This window comes from Cryptomeria japonica, chromosome 3, assembly GCF_030272615.1.
Source record: "Cryptomeria japonica chromosome 3, Sugi_1.0, whole genome shotgun sequence".
Lineage (NCBI taxonomy): Eukaryota > Viridiplantae > Streptophyta > Pinopsida > Cupressales > Cupressaceae > Cryptomeria > Cryptomeria japonica.
The window spans coordinates 515954720-515976392 of NC_081407.1; the positions used below are offsets into that span (position 1 = coordinate 515954720).

At 38.4% G+C, this 21673-nt stretch overlaps 1 protein-coding gene across 5 annotated transcripts in view; it reads left to right on the forward strand.

The window, feature by feature from the left end:
- LOC131060201 (uncharacterized protein ycf45) overlaps positions 1–21673 on the forward strand; it is a 288117-nt gene that overhangs the window by 66734 nt on the left and 199710 nt on the right. For all 5 annotated transcript variants that reach the window (XM_057993353.2, XM_057993354.2, XM_057993356.2 and 2 more), the window contains 3 exons: positions 5167–5387; positions 5494–5566; positions 5666–5950. In XM_057993353.2, coding sequence (XP_057849336.2) covers positions 5167–5387; positions 5494–5566; positions 5666–5950 — 579 coding nt within the window. The remainder of the gene's footprint in view (positions 1–5166; positions 5388–5493; positions 5567–5665; positions 5951–21673) is intronic.

Sequence of the window (21673 nt, forward strand, 5' to 3'; positions counted from 1 at the left end):
GGGTTGGTGAAAGAGGTTTATGACCTTCGGCATTGAGCTTAACTGGAACTGTACTTAGGCATAGGAGATGCTATTCTTGTAGTTCACTCTTCTTTTCGGATTGTAGTCTGGATTTATTTTGTAGTCAGTGAGGCTCCTTTAGTGATGAGCAGTGCACTCTAGGCTGTTGGCCTTCCTACATGTGCAGACCCCTCTTTTGTAATCACATACTTACTGCAGAAGTATTATCTGACTGTGGGTAGGCTTCCCACCGTGGTTTTTCCCTTTACCGGTTTTCCACGTACAAATCTTGGTGTTATCTTTTGTGGATGTTTGGTAAATGTTCTGTGGCATATATTTGTTCTTAACTGCTATATCCGCTATTCCGGTATTTGGTTTATGTATTCCGGTAATAAGGTTTTAATGCTTAAAGTTCTATAATCTGTTGACAACTGATTCACCCCCCCTCTCAGTTGTCCACCGATTATTTGAGCTGTTTAACAAAGAGTTCTCTCCAGGAGTATGAAATAGGATGCATATCTAGTCTCGATAGGTTTCAAGAACTCCTTAGAGAACCTCTTGAAGAGTGCATGTGAGTGTGTTGGTTGTAGATAAACATCTTCACATCTTTAGCATCTTTAACCACTGCTTTGATCCAATCAATCTTTCACATGTCCTTCAATGCATTATTCATGGCATGCACACAACAAGGAGTCACCCAAATATGTCAATAAGCTGCCTGAATTAATTTGTCCACAAATTTGCACACATGGGCCACATCTGTCACTACTTGGACCACATTTTGTGGCCCAACCTCCTCCGTAACATCCTTAAGGATTTGGAATTGAAAATTGACATTTTTCTGATGCCTTGAATAATCGACCGCCTTAAGAAAATATAGGCCCTTTGTACATGTAACTATGATATTGATGAGTAGATGATGCCTAATGTCTGTCCACCCATCCATGACTATACTACATCCACTTGCTACCCAACATTCCTTCATTTTCTTCATTAATACATTTTTCTTAGAATAGTTCTTTTCCAAGATTGTGGTCCTCAATTTTGTCTCCCTTGGTGGCACATATGATGGACCTTCCCTTGTTACCTTTGCCATCGCCTCCTTATAATAAGGAGATCACGCTACATGGAATGGAATGCCATTGGAAAAGAAGAACTTGCCAATGGCATCAACTGTATCATCATTCAGTTGCACATTGAATAATTCAGCCTTTGGGTTACAAGCATAGGTTGTCAACTTGTGTTTCCCCCTAGCTTCTATTGCATGGGCCCTTGAAGAAGAACCTAGCTATGTGCAACTTGCCTTTGCAAAGTAGAATTAGAACCATGTGGTTGGACCTGATCATTTCATGATGACTTTGCGGCCTATGAGACAAATACGTAGATATAGGTGCATTTGCATTGTCTTCATTGACACCCCATAGCTTATATATATCAACTCTTTCCATTCTCCCTAAAAATTCACATGCTTCCACACCTTTAGCTTGGATATGGAGAAGGTGGGCATTAACTCTAGTAATGCTGCTATAAAATTCAAGTGCACAAAAATGGCACTTTCACAACCTTGTGCCCCCAGATGCCCCAGACTTACTCGTCAATTTTGTTGCTAAGTGTTTCAAAGGAGACTTACAATCAAAAGGACCCTTAGCATACTTTTCCAGCAATGTGGAGGGGCAATTTATACTTGCAGTTGTACTTGCCATGGAACTAGTGGTTTTCGCTGTAATGGTCACCCCTCTTATCGTGAGCCTTAGCCTTAGGTGCATAATCGGATTCAGTATTTTCACTTTGAACCTCAACCTTATCCTCGCTCATGCCATGAGAATTCATTGTTACACTACAATAAATAATACAAAATTTATAAGTATTATTCTAAATTAAAATTCAAACTATGCATGCAACATAATGCAAAGGATCGAGACACAAATTTTCTTTTTGTTTTTCTTGAGATCGCACGAAGTGCAAAAGTGGAGGATACGCAAATAAATTTTTTTGTTCTTAATCTTTGTCAACTAAGGATTTCACTTTTGTTTTTCTTACTTGAAGTCACATGAAGTGCAAAAGTAGAGGATACACACAAGTTTCAGCCTAGTTTGACAAAATTGAAAATAAATCTCAATGTTGAATCTTGATAACAATATGAATAACAAACAATGACAATGAATCTTTAAATATGCACTTGCAGCCGTGTCTATGAAAATACAAATAAAATTAAAATTTGAATATGAAACTAACAAAAACAATAAAAAAAATTTAAAGTCATAGAATCCTACTTTATGCTTGAAAAATACTTCCAACTTTGTAGAATCCCTCTTCTTCCTCTTCTTCTTGCTCCTTCTCACCCCTCTTGCACTTTCAACACTTCAATCGCACTCTTTCATTCCTTCACTCATCCTTTTGTTCCTCTTCAACCTTGCTGTTGAAATGAATTGTGAGTAAAACTGAAGATTTTGGAGTGTTTTATAGAGTTTGCAAGGCATTGGTGGGGCCCATTGGCCATTAGGGTTTGGCCTTGGACTTTGGTTTTGAGGAAAAAATTAAGATTTTTTAATTTATTTTTCCTCTTTTTGGTCTAGCTGCCATGAGAAATGCTTAGGAATCCCTAGGACAATTGAGGGATTCTTGGGCACCCTGTTGTCTTGGTGGTGGTGGTGGTGGTGGTGGTGGTGCAGTAGGGGTCATCTCCCCCAAGTTCTCATGTTTTCGGGACGTCCCCATCCTCAAAACGCCTGGATTTTTTTGGGGGATGCATTCTCGTGGCTCACTGATTCTTATGGAATGATAATTTTACACCTAGTTTTTGCTAAGATTATTGTTCGAGCTTTTCGTATGTGTTGATTAAATAAATAGAATTACTTTTATTGAATATTGTAGGCTTTATATTGTAGATTTCAGGGAATTAAGGTCATTGTTGCTTTGTATGTGATTCTCTTCATTTGATTTGTTGAATCTTGCAATTTTAAGTTTTGTGTTGTACTTGTGCTTTTTAGTCTCTACATATAGCTAAAAAGTGTGAATGTGGTTAGCTGTTGTAGGTATTTACTTTCAAGAAAAAAATACAAAAATCTCATCTTAAGTAGAAGTGTTGATAAGCCTTGTGCCCTTGCCTGAGAACATAACTGCTGACAATTGTTGGAAGGTTGGTACCTTCGTCCCCTTGGTTGTTTAGCGCCGCCCTCAGGGATTCGCGGCTTAACCGCCTCCTATGGTTTGTTTATCTTTGGTGTTTGTATTGAGCATTAATAGGTCGATCTTTTGGCGCAATGGCAAACCTTGGGCCAACAAGTGGTATCAAAGCTCAGGTCACGGGTTCGAATCCCTCGGTTGCGCTGGGTGGGGGGATTGTTGGAAGGTTGGTTCCTTCATCCCCTTGGTTGTTCAGTGCTGCCCTCAAGGATTCACGACATGGCTTAACCGCCTCCTGTGGTTGGTTTATCTTTGGTGTTTGTATTGAGCGTTAACAGGTCGATCTTTTGGCACAATGGCAAACCTTGGGCAAACAACAACTTCTTTAGTTTGTTAGCAATGCATGCTTAAAACCTAGAGACTTAACTTGTACATATTGTAGAAGCTAGAGGACATGTCCTTAAGTTCCAAGGTTTAATTTAGTCTAGTTATAAGGGAGCTTCCATTTTTAATTTGAAGAAGGGTTTAACCTTACATGCTGTTCTATTTTGTGTTGTCTTGAAAGGGACAAATTACGATGCTAACCCAACAAAATTGTATATGGTCTTTATCTTTTAATGTTCTTTTTCCTCAAGAATCTTTGCAATTTTTGGAAATTATAGCTACTCTGCTAAACTAGCAATATATCTTGTTGGGAATGTACATTTTTTCCCTTTAATGTTATAGTTTTTCTTAGTAAGAAAAACATAGAATTTGATAAATTGAAGTAACAAATTGCTCTTCAAACTCATGAAACTATCTTCAATCCAATATAAAACAAATAAAAATTTATAAAATTCAAATAAGAAAATCAGAAGAAAGCCCATTGGCAGGCCTATAGGGGTCATTCTGATCCACAAGTCACACGCACAAAGACAGAGGACCAAATAACTACCACAGAAGGCACTGGCATGATGATCATGGGACTACCTAAACTCTTGGCCCAGAGGGTTAACCACTGTCCACAAGATAATTGTTGGGCAGAGATTAGCATGAGGAATGTGGGTTAGTTGATAGACAAGAAAGCCCGTAAGTAATGAGAAGAAAACTGTCCCAGAAGGATAAGTGACATCAATTTTGCATCCTTAAATATGAGACCACTTGGACAGCCGAGGAAAGGGGATATGAGGATTGAATGCCTATGCAAATATTCACGTTTATGAGCTTATTTCGCAAAATGGACTTGCTGATTTCCCTCTCTTGAAATGTGCATTAGTATCACAAATAATTTAATAAAGGTATTTAAGAGATTTTCTCATGCATATTCCATCCATGGTTTGGCTGTCATTTCCATGGAATAATCATAGTTATTTATTTTTCTTTCTGTGACATCATTCCCAGGTGCATTCTAGTCACCAGTGTACTTATTGCAGTTTTTTCTTTTAGATGTCTGCTATAAATTTTTTTGTAAATCTGTACAGGACAAATCAAAAACCAATTATGTGCATGGAGAAGAATCCTTCCTCAATTTGGACATACTGTACTTATTTTAGAGGGTGACTTGTCACCCAGAACTGGATACAATACTTTTGGGAGCTAAATATCAGAAATCAATCAATTTGGAACCGTCTCCAATTCTTGGATCAGGAACAAATTATTAAAGTAAATTATATTCCCATTAGAAGATGATAGAGTCATGTCATCAGCTAGAATGCAGAATTGCTTATAAAAGATCATGGACAGAGCTAACCATTACATTAGAGTTCAAATTTATTTCTTTTGGTCTTAAAAAATTCATCAGACTATGTGAAATAAAATGTACATTGATCCATTAGAACAACTCTTTTTATAATCACTCAAGCATTGGAGCCACATGAAATAGATGCATTATTCATCATTTGTATTAGCTAGATATCTAGGATAAACATTATTGCCTCCTTTCAAAAATATGGTTATAGTCATCTCCAGAAACATTTGATATCTATGGATATGGTTGCAATATGTAAATGTATTGCATGCAGTGTGAGGTTAAAAGGTTAGTGCTATCATTTTATTTAACAGATAACACGAAAGGACTTGGACGCAGTTCAGGCTTCCATTGGTGAGTTTGGTGGTGACAATCGAGCAGGGATTGAAGGGACTCTGCACAGAATATCTGCAATTAGGAGCAGAAAAGGCATGATAGTTGGTTTGACATGTAGAGTTGGCCGAGCAGTGAATGGCCATGTTGACATGGTCCGTGACCTTTTACCTTATGGAGAAAGTATTTTATTTCTAGGAAGGTATATCAATACAGCCTAACAGGTGATTTTGGAATACTTTATTCATTATTTTATTTCACTAAAACTTTGCATTATTGTTTTCAATGTTGTCTTTGTGATTTGACAGGCCTGGTGTGGGAAAGACTACTGTAATGCGTGAAATAGCTCGAGTTCTGGCAGATGAGTTGCATAAAAGAGTGGCATGTCGTTAACCTTGTGCACCTCCTAGAGAAATTATTAGTCCATCTTCATCGTGCTTTGTTTCTTGCTACCCAAATTGACTATTGATGATGCAATAGGTTATTGTTGATACAAGCAACGAAATTGGAGGGGACGGAGATATTCCTCATTGTGCAATTGGGAGTGCAAGAAGAATGCAAGTTCCAGAACCATCTTTACAGCACAAAGTTATGATAGAAGCTGTAGAGAACCATATGCCAGAGGTAGTTATTGTTGATGAGATTGGAACAGAAGCAGAGGCACTTGCTTGTCGGACCATTGCAGAAAGAGGTGTGATGTTGGTTGGGACAGCACATGGCGAAAGACTGGAGAATCTGATAAAGAACCCCACACTTTGTGATCTGGTCTAGCTTTTGCCTTACAATTCTGTTGTTTAGAAGTCTTGTTGCGTTATATCAATTCTGTGTTCATCACTTCAATTTCATTTTGATGCGTCTTGTTTGGCTGGTTTCTGTGTTTCTTGTTGCCTTTTTTGAAGCACCTTTTTCTCCATTTGTATGTCTTGATGTAGCTTCTTAGCTTTGGATACATCAGTTCATGACCAACTTATATAATATTTTTTGTAGTTGCAGGCGTAAACCCCACAAGTACTTGTCTGTTCTTTTCTTTTCCTTCCTGTGTGTTTCAATATAAATTTCAGATGTTTAATAGATAACGGATTATCAATTAATAGTTGCAAACTATGCAGTAACGTTCTCTGACAAATATTATCATCTACATCTTTGTCTATTACTTTCTGCTTCTTCTATTCTAAGATCTCATATGGAACATCATCATCAATTATACAGGGAACTCACAACAGACATGGAGAAATTTTTGGTGGAAAGAAAAGAGATTCTAAAATTTATACCTTCTGAGTGTGCAATAATTTCACTATTTAATTCTTTATGTGTATCCTTTAACTTGTATTGTTTGCTGCATATTTATACCTTCATTTAAGCTACTTCAATATAATATCCTAGCTTGCACCTTCCTCGGAAAACTTTTGTTTAGCTGTTTGGTTTGCAAAAGATGGTCAGAAATGCTTTTGGAGAGAAATAGGAGACACAAGCACAAATCATAATACAAATTCTACTAAATTCACCTCTTTTCATCTGAAAGAATCAGGTTAGAATCACAAACCTTTTGGTGCTCAGATATGCTTCTGACAAGAAATGTTTTCAAATAGTGAAAACATAAGATAAACAAGGTCAAACTTTCTGCATACAAGACAAAAAATACTAAAAAAGTAAATACATAAAATATAAAACTGAAAAGAAGAGAAACACATGCCTAAACATATTGTGAACTATGAGCTTTATTTCTTTATTTTTTAGTTTAATTTGACAAATATATAATACATAGTTTGAGGAAATATATATTTGTTTATTCCTGGACAAGTCGTAAATTGGCTAGGTTTGCTGCCTACATTTCCAAATACAGCTACTCCTGAACCACACTTATACTCTTGCTCATTAACAATATAGCTCAAGAAATAAACCTACAAGGATTGACATAAAAAATGACAAGATTCAAACTTGTTTGTATATAGGGTCTTCCTTGTTATTCATCACCATCAAGCTCAATATTTCAAAGTCCTTCCAATTCATCTTCTATGCCTTATTAGTAAAAGACATTGTTAAATAAATGGAACTTTGGAGAAAAATTAATTTAACTTAGTTAGGAAAAAATGATATAGCCATCGGCCGGATGAGGTATTGTGACTTAAGCAAATTGAAGAGAACATAACTATCTATCATGTATATATATAATAGTCATTAGCTTGGAAAAACCAATGTAGCACAATGTAACCATTAGTTGGGCATGCTACTATAGTCATCAATTGGAAAAATATTCTATAACCATCCAACCAAAAAAAGATAAATAGTAAATGTCATGTCCCCTCTTTAGCTCTGTCTAGTAGAGACATGTGAGTTAGCTTATTATGGAGTCTTGTGGGCTGGCAATGGTGGACAGAGACTCAGTCAAGATATTCAGTGTTTGGATTTGGTGTTTCTGGCAGTAGTAGACCAGTTTGGAGCAGTTCCTTGATTTGGGAGGCAGTTCCTACATTTTAGGAGGTTGTTCCTACTTTTAGGAGGTTATGATAGCATCTAGGGTTGGGGTTCCATGAGACCATTCCTTGGTTTCAGTTTCAGGAGATTTGGGTGTGTTTCCTAGTTTCTAGGAGCATCCCTAGATTTTAGGGATGAGATTGCCAGTTGATCCATGATTTCCGACATCAGTCACAGACAGGTGACAGGTTCAGTTTCAGGCTTTTGGTGTGTTTCGAGCTTTCTATAGCTATTTGGGTTATATTTTTAATATATTTAAATATTTCCTAAGTTAGCGTTTTAATATTTTAAATAAGGCTATGTCTATAGCCATTTTGGAGTAATAAGGGGTTTTTGGCTTCATCTGGATTCGTATGCCCATGTGTTATAGCTCGTTGGAAAGGTCTTGAACTTTTCTAAATGATTTTCACTTGCCAGGGTCCTTTTGGCGCTTGGAGTTATTTTATATTGAAAAAGTGGTGTTTTTTCTATACTTGGGCGCCCAATATTGGGAAATATGACTTTATATTAAAGCGCACTTTTCATATATCTTTAGGGTTCGATTTGGAAGGAAAGAGATATAAGGAGAAGGAAACCTAATTTCTCATTATCTTTTACATATTGAAAACTTGTTTGGTGCGATATTGCTCTGGTAGAGCAATTTTTCAATCTGGGACGCAAACCCCATGATTGGTATTGGCTGGGACGTAGCCCTCAGCTATTGATTGGCAGTGAATTCTTTTGGCATTGGCATTATTGATCAGAGTGTATGCGCTATTCCTTGTGGAGATTCATATTGCTTGGTGAGGGTTTCAGCAGGGTGGTTGAATTTCCCAGTTGGGGTGTGATTGTTTCAGCTTGATGCCACCATTACAGCAGGTACATTTTACACTAGAAGTGGTGAAGACTTTCATTCAGCCATAGCTAGTGTTCTTGGTTTGTGTTCATCATCTACGCTTCAGTTGGCGCCATTATTGGATGTAAGCACATCCCCAGTGCGTAGGGAATAATCTGGATATTATAAATCAGAAATCTGCCTGGTACGATTTGTATCAATTCTGATTTAATTGAATGTTCTTACTTGTTTCAGCTTCCTTCCTTATTTGCTGTTCTTTATTCATTACTTGCTTATATATTAAAAAAAATACAAAAAGAAACCAAACATTCTGCAACTTCTCTCTATTCTATAAGACCATCAGCAAAATCACAGGAAAATATAGTTTATTATTTTAAAAATTACAGCAGATCAGCAAGGGGATCCATCAGGGATCTTTCAGTAAAGCCACAGATTATGTTGGAGAAATGGGCCATAGTTGAATCATAATAAGGAACCTACCAAAAAGCCTTAGCCACGAAGAGAGATAGTAACTCAATACTAGAGCACACTAGCATGCATATGGGATCTCTTAACTTCGAGTCCTAGCTGGTCCATGGAAAATAACATGGTATTAGGGTCAAACTAGGATCCTCGAGCACCAAAGAGTGACTCAAGAGGGGGCATTGAAAAAATGAACCTCACCTGAACCATAGTTAGGAGCCTACCTAAAAGCCCAATTCACAAAGAGAGCCAATAGATAATATGGATATCAACTAGATGATTGATTTTTTCGCAAGTTTGAGTACCCAAGTGACCAAGGAATAGCAAAGAGAGCATCCAAAGCTTTAGTGCCTAAGCGCTCAACCTTTGAAGAATGATGCCATAGCATTGAAGTTTTGAGATAGCACCAATGCTAGTGCTTGAAAAAAACCATTTCAACTACTGAACCATAGTCACATCATGAGGAATGCAAATTATGTCATATATGCTGCTTTTACACATACGAGTGTCATCTCCAGATCAGATCTAGGGCTGGTTTCCAATGTTGGAAATGTATAAATACATATATAAGACCTCATTGGGAGAAGCCAATTCTATTTGGAGGGAATCCCTTTTGTTGATGGGTGTGTCCAAGGCTGGCTATAGTTATTGTTGAATATGCATAAGTCAATTATTCATCATTTCATGCTTATTGTTTCCATGATTATGTTTCAAAGGTAATGCTTCAGGTTTGCTTCTCCTATACAAGCATATAACCACATAATTCAAGGAATATATAAAACCAAAGAAATATTATAGATATGATTTTAATACCAATCTAGAGATTGGGAAAGTTAACCTAACAAATAAATCAATAAATTTGTATAGTCATACATTTATGATTTTAAGAATTGAAAATAGATTTTTATTGGCAATTAATATTCCGCGTAAAGATATTATCAACATGACAATTCTGATAGTATATGTTGGTCTATATCATTTAATCCTTACTTTTGGTTATTGAGTAGTATCTTTTTTGATGTAGCAGGTATATGGGTACCGTATGCTGGCATAACATAATTTTTCTAGGGTGCTAGGTACATTTTGGTCTTGTCCTTACAAAAAAATATAAAAATCATAAATATGTATTCGCAGCCTAAAAATAAGAATTAAATTTAGAATATCGCATATCATGCATATGCTAAGCAAAACTACAATCATTATTACAAAATTGAAATATAATACACTAATTTAGTATCTATTTGTCAAAAATTGAATGTGATGATATATATTTTGAATTCATTGGATCAATACTAAAGTAACACAACTAATAATCAGCGTCATAGCATCATCATTGACATTAGGTGATGTATGTAAATTAGAAGAATCACGGGCAACTTCGATCCCACAACTTCATGATAGGTATTCGACTCCAAACAAAGTGAAGATTATGTCATAGTAAAAAAATCCAAGTCATTTTGCTCTAGATCCCACAACTTCATGCTCCGTTCCATGTACTCATTTTGTCTATGAGTAAGAAGGCACAAGTTGGAATAAGAATAAGCTAGATTCTCTACCTTGTCGCCAATTGGTTGTGTTTCACTAAGTGGATGGAGTATGTACTTCAATTCCACTTAGATAGTGAGGAACTAGCGACCAAGAGACAAAGTGAGAGTTGTAAAATTGTAAATCAATCTTCAAATTTGAAACTAATAATTTAATTATTTTAAAAATGAAAAGCAATTCAAATTAAAGTGTAATAAAAAGTAAAAAACTTGCAATAAAATTTTGATCACAAGAGTTTGGAGGTGTGGCGATGTATGGCATAGAGGTACCCCTAAGTGGGAGCATCCTTCCTATACTTATCATGGATGGTGGAAACAATTTGACCATTGGAAGCGACAAACTAAACAAACTCATTTGTAACTAAATTGTCCATTTTAGGACTGAGGAAGAGTTTAGTAATTGCTTTCATATACCCTTAGTTGACTTTTGCATCTTTGTATGGTGGCACCCTTGATAGTGTAGCAAAAATCTCATCACTTCAAAATATGGGGTCAATGCAGGAGTGCTTATTTTGTTCCATCGCTTAACACAAATTGTCTACACCTTTTGAAGAAAGTTTGTAGATGATCTTGCATTTTTTTAGTTTATAGTGGACTTCATCTTCTCAATCATTGAGTTGATGCCACCATATACCTTTCCAAAACATGGCTTGTCCATGTTAATAAAATAGATTATACTCATGATGGATTTGGTGAAATGAAGAAGATATTCTACGTGGTTCCACCAAATGTCATCTAGGATCATACGCTTTACATTTGTTGCCATCTCACTATTGGATTGCCTCCATAGGGACCAATATAAATTTTAATGTTTCAATCACCTTCAGCAGCTCCATTTGTGAGAATGATCTAAAAATGGTTTACATGTGTTGGTTGTGATGAACATTTGGATCTCTTGAACCTCAATATAGACTAGTGTTAAAGACTCATAATCATCTCAGACGCAAAAGCTGATTTTGATCTAGAATCAAACTTGGGGTCCAAGCTCGACCAAGACTCGACAAATTGAAAAACCCATGAAATATAGAAATTTTAAGGATTTAAAACTTGTTTCATGCATTCTTTAATAAATAAACTCTAAAGACACAATAAACTAATCAAATAGAACCTACTTTGATCACATACACAAGCATGCATCAATCACATAAGTATAAAAGTGGTTTTTAATTGAAGGAAACAACATTATTAGATATAGAAATATTGTCAAATGTTTAAGGTGTACAAAACTCATGGATTATGATATCAATGGCATCAAAAACAATTATTACAAAATGGAATCATGCTATGGTAAAAAGAACCTTATATCCCTCAGCTCAACATTACTACTTTATGTGGAGTCATTCACTTGTATCTTAGACAAGTCTATAAATGTTGCTACAGCCTTAGGAGCATTACTTAGGATAGGGTTTGACTTAGCATATTTTAAGTATAAAATTAGATTTAGTCACTAGAAATTTAATTAGAAAAATGTCGAAAAATAAAAATAATGTTGCTCTTCCAGCCAACATGGCCCAAAATGATTTTCATTTTTCCTGTTTTTTAAAACTAGAGTAGAGATTTGGGAATAACACCTCTTGTGGGGGTTAGGGGACAACACCTCGAGCAGGGTTGAGGGATAGCACCCTATTGGTGTACGTTTTATCATATACCGAACATTAGAATAAAATATCCAAGGATACTCTATTCTCTCCTGAACAAAATTACTACTTGTGCCAAGATTGCGAGAAAGACCACAAGGCGACTCCAAGGTCTATATGTGCGAATGAGCGACTTTATGTGGATAGCTTATTGGGTAGTGTGTGCTGAAATACAAGGGGGACTTGCGCTTATCAACTGGTATCATTCACAAGTTGGAATTAGGCGATTGAAGGTCTTGTGACATTCTATCTCTTGGGCGGGGTTCACCTTCTATCTGCCAGAGAGGGCAGACTTTGATGAAGTTAGCACATCTTTCATAGGGCGGAGTTTGAACCTTCTTGGACAATCCAAGGGCGGACTTCATCTTCCTTGTGCCATGTCTTCTTCTAGGCAGACTTGACAAAGGCTTTGCCAACCTTGACATATGCTAGGCAGATTTTGACTTGCCAATTTTGAAATTTGGCTTTGCTCCTTCTTTACTTTCTATGCCTTAGTTTTATTTGTCTCCTTTCAACTTGGTAGCTTAACCTTGAGTAGGAGTTTGACTAACTCTTGACATGAGTTAGATGACTGATGGTAGGAGTTTAACATGTGCTTGCCAAGTTTGTTTTGTTTTGCTCTCTTTTAATTCGATCCTTGCCTTAGATTTATTTCTTCCCTTCAACTTTGCCTTAACCTCAAGTAGGAGTTTGATTTACCATTGCCACGAGTTAGTTGACTGAAGGTAGGAGTTTAGCTTGTGTCTGACAACTTCACTTGTGCATGAGGCGAGCTTTGAAGATGCTTGGACATGTATGCTTGGAAGGAATTCATCTCTTCTTTGTCATGCTAACTTGGAAGACTCCATGCCAAGGCGGACTTTGAAGAGTCTTAGCCATCTTAGACAAGGTGGACCTTGATGTGTCTTGGACATTCTTCCACTTCATGCTGCCTTTGCCATCCTTCTTGACCTTGGCGAACTTGGAAGTCTATGTGCCATTCTTGAATGTGCTTAGGCCTGGACATATGATTCCAAGCTGATCAAACCTTCTTCCCTTATCATGAGCGAATTTTAACTTGGACAACTATGTGCCATCTCCATGCTTGACTTTACTCGATCAACCATGTTCATGTCATGTTGATTCATCTGGAATGAAACCCTAATTAGGGTTACCACCTTGCTTTTTGCACTTAAAGACATAATTTTTTAAATCTGAGGACATGGGCACTGATCATATGGCTGGTCTTTTTGAACAAAACCCTAATTAGGGTTTCCATCTTGCTTTTACCCTTAGAGACCAAATTTTTTAATTCTGAAAACATGGGCAGTAATGATTTGGCTTGAGGATCAAAACCCTAATCTCAGAAAAAAGCAGAAAAAAGATAACCCTACTTTTTGTACTTAAGAGGCAAAATTCTTGAATTCGACAACATGGGCAGTGACCAAATGACATGAGGAAAAAAACCCAAGTTCTACTTTCAAAAAAGCAAAAAGCAAGCCAAAAAAGATGCTTCCCGGAATGTGCCCAAAGTGCCAAAAACAAAACTTTCTATTTTTAGAAAAAAGCAAAAATTTCTAAAATAGAAAGTTGTCAGAAATGACCCAAAGCAATTGCGATCCTTGTCCTTTAGACCTTCTAAGCACTTTGACAACGTTCAAACATGATTCTGAGCATGATTTCTCTGTTTGGCTCGGGATGACTTCAAAACTCTAACTCAAAACTCTCAAAGAAAATGGATTTTTGAAATTGCAGAGCTAGGACAAAACCCTAAAAAACAAAAACAGGGGGTCCCCATCTGCGATGGGCCGATGCGTAAAATAGGTCACAACACACCCCTCGTGAGGTTTAGGAGTAGCACCTTGGACACACTTAGTATCACAATATAGGGTGGGGTCGAGGGACAAAGCCCCCACCAGCAAGCCCAATTTTTAAACCTTTGAGACTACACAAACTGTCACAACACATGCCATTTTACATAATTTTATCACTTTTAACTATCTTCCAAAAGTTCTCCAAACCTTTCAAAAAAGGTTTGAATTTCAAGCTTTTACATTTAAGCATTTTCAAATTACGCTTTTCCCCACTAATTTTCATTGACTTGGACGAGTTTACCCATCAAGATTTGCTGGGTACCTGTTGTCATTTTATGAGACCCTTGGTCCATCAGTGAGAACCGATCGGAGATATGTTCCATGGACCAGCGCTGCCCAGTTGATCAAGGAGAAAAGCAGTGAAATCAGGGTTTGAAGTGTTGTCTTGTCGGAAGTTCCTTGGCCCTCTCTTTCTCTAGCTCGAAACTTCGGAACCTCGAGGTTCTGAGTTTCTTTGCCTTAGCTTCTTTCTTTCCTGCTCCGGAACTCCAAGTCTCCGAAGTTCCCTTCCTTCCCTTAGCTTTTCTTCTGTCTTCTACCCCGGAACTCCGGAACCCCCAGGTTCCGAAGTTCCTTAGTCTTCACCCCCAGAACTCCGGAACCCCCAAGTTCTGAAGTTCCTTGTCCAACTACGGAGACCCCGGTCCCCGAAGTTCCCCAACTACGGAGACCCTGGTCTCCGAAGTTCCCCGAAGTTCCTTAGTCTTCTACCCCGGAACTCCGGAACCCCCAGGTTCCGATGTTCCTTGTCCAACTACGGAGACCCCGGTCCCCGAAGTTCCCCAAGTTCCTTAGTCTTCTAACCCGGAACTCCGGAACCCAGGTTCCGAAGTTCCTTGTCCAACTATGGAGACCCCGGTCCCCGAAGTTCCCCAACTACAAAGATCCCGGTCTCCGAAGTTCCCCAAGTTCCTTAGTCTTCTACCCCGGAACCCCTAGGTTCCGAAGTTCGTTAGTCTTCTACCCCGGAACTCCGGAACCCCCAGGTTCCGAAGTTCCTTAGTCTTCAACCCCGGAACTCCGGAACCCCCAGGTTCCAAAGTTCCTTGTCCAACTACGGAGACCCCGGTCCCCGAAGTTCCCCAGAACTCCGGAACCCCCAGGTTCTGAAGTTCCTTAGTCTTCTACCCCGGAACTCCGGAACCCCCAGGTTCCGAAGTTCCTTAGTGTTCCACCCCGGAACTCCGGAACCCCCAGGTTCCGAAGTTCCTTGCCCAACTACGGAGACCCCGGCCTTCGAACTTCCCCAACTACGGAGACCTCGGCCTCTGAAGTTCCCCAACTACGGAGACCCCGGTCTCCAAAGTTTTTCAAACTACTTCCGACTTGCAACACTTCCGGATGGTGTGATCGACACTCAAAGCTTTAAATGCTCCGACAGTTTTGGTGACTTATGCACTTTTTTTGTGGAGCTACAGGGGTGCATTTAGTGTTTTTGGCAGGATTTCCATCAAGGGAGGTATGGGGCCATGCTGGGTGACTTATGTCATGCCTGACTTTGGAAGGTCAGTCAATCCACCTTCTCAGGATTGCTCTTTGTGGGTATGGCTAGGTTGCTTGCATGTACAAGTCAAGTGCATGCACTTCTCTGCACCTCCAGACTGACATGCAGGGGTCATGATCACCATTGTAACCCATTTTTTCTATATAAGGCTGTTAAGCCTCATTGTAAAGGGTTCTCTCCCTGTTGCCTTGAGTTTTCTTATGCTCTCCTCTTCTCTTGAAGACTTGTAATCTTTGCATTTCTGCAACTGTAAGATTGGTGTTTGGCCTTATGATTAATTGAAGAACACTATTCTTGCCTTCTTTCAACCTATGTATGTTGTGTATGCTTTCTTACCTTCATCATAGGTGCATGTTGTGGCTCTTTCTCTTCATATATGCTGTGTTAACTGGTTTTCTGAGTGTGACTTGTGGGAATCCTTCTCCCCTCTTGGCATTCAGTGGATTCTAACCTTCATCTATGCATTGGGGTTACTCATATAACTGAAAGTTGTGCATCTTCAGGGTGTTTCAGTTAATTACTTGTGTCATTTCAGTAGGGAGAGGAACTATCTCTTCTTGGTGCATCACCTCCCTTTGTTTTCAAGCAATTTCTCTCTTCTCTTTTCCTTTGTAAGTTGTTAGGGTAGGCTTAGGAATTAGCTTTGAAGTGTTGAGTTGGTTCAACACCTGCACCTAGATAGAGAAGGAAGCCGGCCTTCTCCGGAGATTCAACCCCTTGCGCAAGGTCCCACACTTCGGGGTTGTTTCCATGTTTCACAAGGTTGCTGAGTTGATAGCTCAGCAAGGGTGCAAGCTTTTGTGATAACACTACCCAAGTCACAAGTCCTCAAGCCTCATTTCAACCTACTCACCTTGGGACTCACAGAGTCTAGGTGAGTCTTATTGAGTCTTTTAACTATGGTATAATGGCTCCAAAGTGATGCTAGAGGCAAAGGAACAAGAGTAGAATGCTTAGCCATCCTTCCTAAATCTTCACTTGCATTCGCTAGGATCTAAACTGAAGTTGTGCTTCTGGAAATAACACCTCAAAAACCATAGAAACAGCTGCTATGAATGGGAACTTGTCAGCTATTTATTTCTGAGCATGTAGAAGGTCTGTAACAGCAATCTAATCTACTCATACACACACCAAACCTTGAATCTAGTGTGGCCCAAAGGTCATTAGCAGTTTCATATGTTTCTAGGACTCACCAAAGACTCACAAAATGCAGATAACAACAACCCAGTAGACTGACATGAGATTATTCAAGCATCACCATTCAAAGTTGCGCTAGAAAAAGTAGGGGCAGCTAGACCAAAATGCACATAAACCTTTATAGCTCCATCTGCTTCACAAAGGCAAATCTAAATTCAATGCCAAAAACCAAGACGCCTCAAATAGTGGATGTTTCACTCAGTTAACCCTCATGCCAAGATTCAGCCATGGCTAGAAATGGTATGACCCTCTAGAAAAATAATAAACCTGCAAATAATTCTCAAAACTCCATTAAATAGGGTTGGCTAGCTAAATAAACTCCAATGATAGAATACCCAGAAGTATTAAATAAAAAACACAACTCTTATCAACATAAATAAGGGGGATGGCCTGCTAGGGTAGCACTAGAACCATGTCATTTTGAACCAGCAGCATGTTGTGGCCTCTGCAACCTCTTCAAATCACCACAAAGAACCCGAAAATTATCTGATATGAATATCAAACAAACACACAATCAAAAGGCCTTGAAAATAGTCGTAACTGAAAACCTTGGGTTATCAAATTTTGTGAAAACATTGGTGATTCCTGTGTGAAATCATTCTATCAGCTAGGGAGGATGTGTCACCACCAAAACTAGTAATTTGATGAGGGTTTTCGTCCTCTATCAATTCCTAGAACTCACTATTCACTTCGACATTATCCTGTTAAATGTGCATTCTTGAATAATCCAATTCCTCCTTATATAGAGTTGGAGGAAAGAAAGAGCACTTTAAAATTCAAAATAAATTATTTCCCTCTAAAGGCCTTTTATAATAAAAAATTAACTTATTTCCATGTCCCCTTTTTCCCTAGGTGTCCACTTGAGGGAACATAATGCCATTTTATTAAAATTGAAACACTAAAGTGAATAATATAACATTCTTTATAACTTAGTGTAATAATTAAAATAATCCCAACCACTTTTAATTATGATCCCAACCACATTGTGAAAAATGACGCCAAGAAGAAACTACTGCTAAAGAATGATATCGAGTGCCGAAATAGGCAATTATTAAAAATAGTAGTGTCCTGCAAGAATTGTGGAGAACAACTGAGAAGGCCAAAAATGCTACAAAGAGTGTTACTGCAAACCTAGATACCAATTGAGCTGCTAATCACCATTAGATGCCAATAAAAAACTCAAACCAAGCTCTCCAAGAAAATTGGAGCTCTCCTAGCTATTGTCTGTTTTTTGTATCCACAAAAATAGACAACCCCTTTAAAATTTTTGTTAAAAAATGAAAATTTTTACTCTAAGGCATGCTTCCCGAGGCAAAATTTTGCTTCGCCCTTGGACTGGCTTAATCCTCAGTCCATCCTCGATCGGCGTTTCAAATCTCATCGCATTCCGAGTTCGTTCGCTATGTTTTTTCTTCAATTTCGAGTTTTTTCTTCCTGACTGTAGGTGGGAAATTTTCCTTTGATTGCAAGTTTTATTTTTCTCTTGTTTTAGTGTTGTAGGGAAATTTTAAATCAATTGCAACTGCACTATATTTAAAACTTGTCACTTGTAACTTACTTTTTATTTCCCCCTTGCTTTTATGTCTTTTAAGTTGTTGTAGGAACTTTTTGGGCAAATTACAAGTGAATTTAAAATTATAAGTTTAAAAGAACTTGTAATTTCTTATAAAAATTCCTACTTTAGTGTTTTTAAGTTGTAATAGGGATTTTATTTCCCTATTACAAGTCTTTTGTTTTATGTTGTTTTCAAACTTGTAAAGGGGATTTTATTTCCCTATCACAAGTCTTTTGTTTTAAGTCATTTAAAACTTGTAAAGGGGATTTTATTTCCCTATTACAAGTTATTATGACATTTGTTTTTGCTCTTTCCTCTCACAAACCCGATTTGCCTTAGGAGTCAATTAAAACTTATAGAAGGGTTTTTAAAACCCGATTGCATGTCTTTACTTGCATTTTAACTTGCTCCTTCTCTCCAAGAACCTGACCTGGGTTTTTCTCCAAGGAGTTCGAATTTTGGAGGAGTTTCAAACCGATTTTTGTGGGAGAATTCATGGAATGAGGAAGGCGTGTCATCCTTGAGCTGTTTTTGCTGCATCTTGGGCCACATTTTTTTGCTAAATGGAAGGCGTTTTGCTCCTTGTTTGCCACATTTTTGCCTCCTTTCTAGCCGTTTTTGCAGCACGTATGGAGGCGTTTTTGGTCTTCTAACCTAAACGATTCACCTCCTTGCTTCAACACGTGGGTCTGCTAGGCGTTTTGACTCATTCCTCCTCCTCCTTGGATGTCGTTTTTGATGCTTTTGGTTGAAATCCGAGTTTGTTAAAGACGTGGCAAGGGTTTCAACGTTTTGGTTTTGCCTTCTATTTAAGGAGCTGAATGTATCTTTCAAAGTTAAGTTCATCTCTTTGAAGGGTATCTTGATCAAGCAAGGAATGTTTTGTTTTCAGTTTTGTCTTTATTTTATTTTTGTTGTTTTGAAATTCCTTGATTGATCATGATAGTTGTTTGTTTTGTTCTTGTTTCAATTTGGGTTTGAGAGAGATCTTCCCAATTCTACCCAAGTCTTGAATGCAATTTGTGAATTGCATTGTCTTTCCCTTCACATTTTTCCCTCTTTACTTGCATTCAGGTTTTTAAAATCCGATTGCAAGTAAGATGGAAATGCTAGTTTTTCCCCTTTGGTTGAAAAGATTTGTTTGCCCTTTGGGCGAACAGTTTAATGCATGCAGACATAATCCGTAATGAAGAACAGTAATGCCATAGATTTCAAATAAACACAATCACAATATATTAAGTCACACAATGTATATCAATTGCTAGCCAACAGAAAAGATACCATTCCATTCATAATCGTAATAATGGCAAGTTACATCACATGGTATATAAAGGTATCGAGGGGGTGCGAGGGACAACCGTCGCACCCATAACTACCTACCCTCGGTTACATCACTAAACAAAGTACTTCCTAATTACTTAATCACTTATTATTCCCATACATACAATATGTCGCCAACATCATCCCCCCTGAAAAAACAAGGTCGTCTCCTGACGATTGAAAACAAAATGGGATGATCAATAGAAAAAGAAATCATGACTGAGAATGGGGCTGAGGAAGCGTCCTTGGTGAGGATGGTGCCGATGCTCGTGGTGTGGCTGCCAAGCATGCTCATAACTCGTAGACCTGCTCAGTCCTCAACTACAGGTCCCTCTCTGCAACCATCTGTCACTCCATAGCCGTCTTCACCATCATCGCGGCTTCCAAGACTTTCTTATCCTTTTTATCCACTATCTCCAAGGCACTAGCGAGACGGTTCTCCAACATAGCCCTGCCCTCCCGGGCTTCCTCCAACCGTGCCCCTAAGGCATCCTTTGTCGACCTCTCCTCGACCAACTCTGCTTCCAAGGTAGTTCTTTCTGCGACCCACGAGGCCTTCTCCCGAGCCAACTGCTCCCTGTGCGACTCCTCTATCTGCTGGAGTCGAGCAGCCAACACCTCCCAGGTCGACATGACCTTGTGCTGCTGGGTCTTCGTACCTTGAGCAATATACTGTGTCCTCCTTAGCTCATAGTATGTCTCACAGAAGACCTGCTCTATCCTCCGCAACAGTGATTGTGTACTGGTCTTGCTAATCTGCTCCCGGAGACCCCAATCTTCCAACATTTGCAAGGTCTCTGTAGTAGGCCTCCCCCTCGGCTCAAAACACTCGGCAAAGTTTGCCGTGCACCTGTACCTCATAAACCCAAGCAACTGCTCCAACTATCTATTTGTTCGGGTATTTCCCTCGGACCGTGCCGAGGCTACAATCCTCCGAGCTCCAGCAACCATGTCCGCAATAAACTGCTCCAAATCCCTGCCACCCTCCACTCTCGGAGATGCGGGGACACTATGTCTGTGGCCGTTGTTCATTTAAGTTTTATCCAGTTCAAAGCAAACAGTTTCTTGTTAACTCTAAGGCAGAGTTTAATAGTTTAGGGTTATTTTCAAATGAACTATTGGCCTGGAGGCTATAAATGTAATTAAGCAAGCTTTGTTTAGGGTTCGAAAAACTTTGATTTGAATGAGCAGACTTAATCTTCTTTGAATTCCAGTGTAGACATTCGATATATGAATGGAATGATATATTTTGTATGATCTTCAAATCTATGCGTTTGAATGATAGAGCAATCTCTGTTGGGATGTATGCTTGTGTACAAAATATTTTACTACATTATCAGTTCTTCATAAGTCTGTGAATTCATTGTTTGAGAGAATTAGTGGTACATTGTTATTTAAATGAGTTTAAATGATTCTGGTCCCCCTTGTCCAGTGAGGCATGAAGGAGTATCGATCAATATTTATGCTACATTGAATATGCTTAGTGAAATAGGTTTTACATCGAATTGAAATACTCAAGGTTTAAGCCCGTGAGCTTTGCATTTATTCTAATTATCTTGTAGCATTCTTATTGTGTTGACAATTGAATGTGAATGCCTTTCTCGCTTTTTGGTGAAAAGTGTCTCTTTCTGAGTTATTTGCATAAACATTCATTGAAAATCTTACGAGGAGCTGCACTCTTATGCAGAGGGTAAACTGAAACTCGGTTCACCCAACTGTTGGTTCATTTGCTTTTTCATGAAGGGTATGCATGCATCATCATTTTAAAATATATAAATATTAAAGGAAAGGCAAATCTGTTAACCAACAATGTGTCAGTTTGATAAGACTCTAAAGAATATAAGAGTATCAGACAAGTCATGGGAAAGAGTGAATGAATATGGTTGCTTGTTCCTTCAATTCGCGACTTTCACTTACATGAGAGTTGGATGTTACAGCGGGCAGCCATACATGCTCCCTAGATACTCAACTGATAAGATTATTCTTATGGAGTTGGGAAGACAGATCATGGTTGTTCATGCACATCAAACTGTCAAGCATAAGGTTGGGATGGGGATTTCTACAACTAACCCATTGAAGATTGGCCGGTATTCCCTTGTTACATCC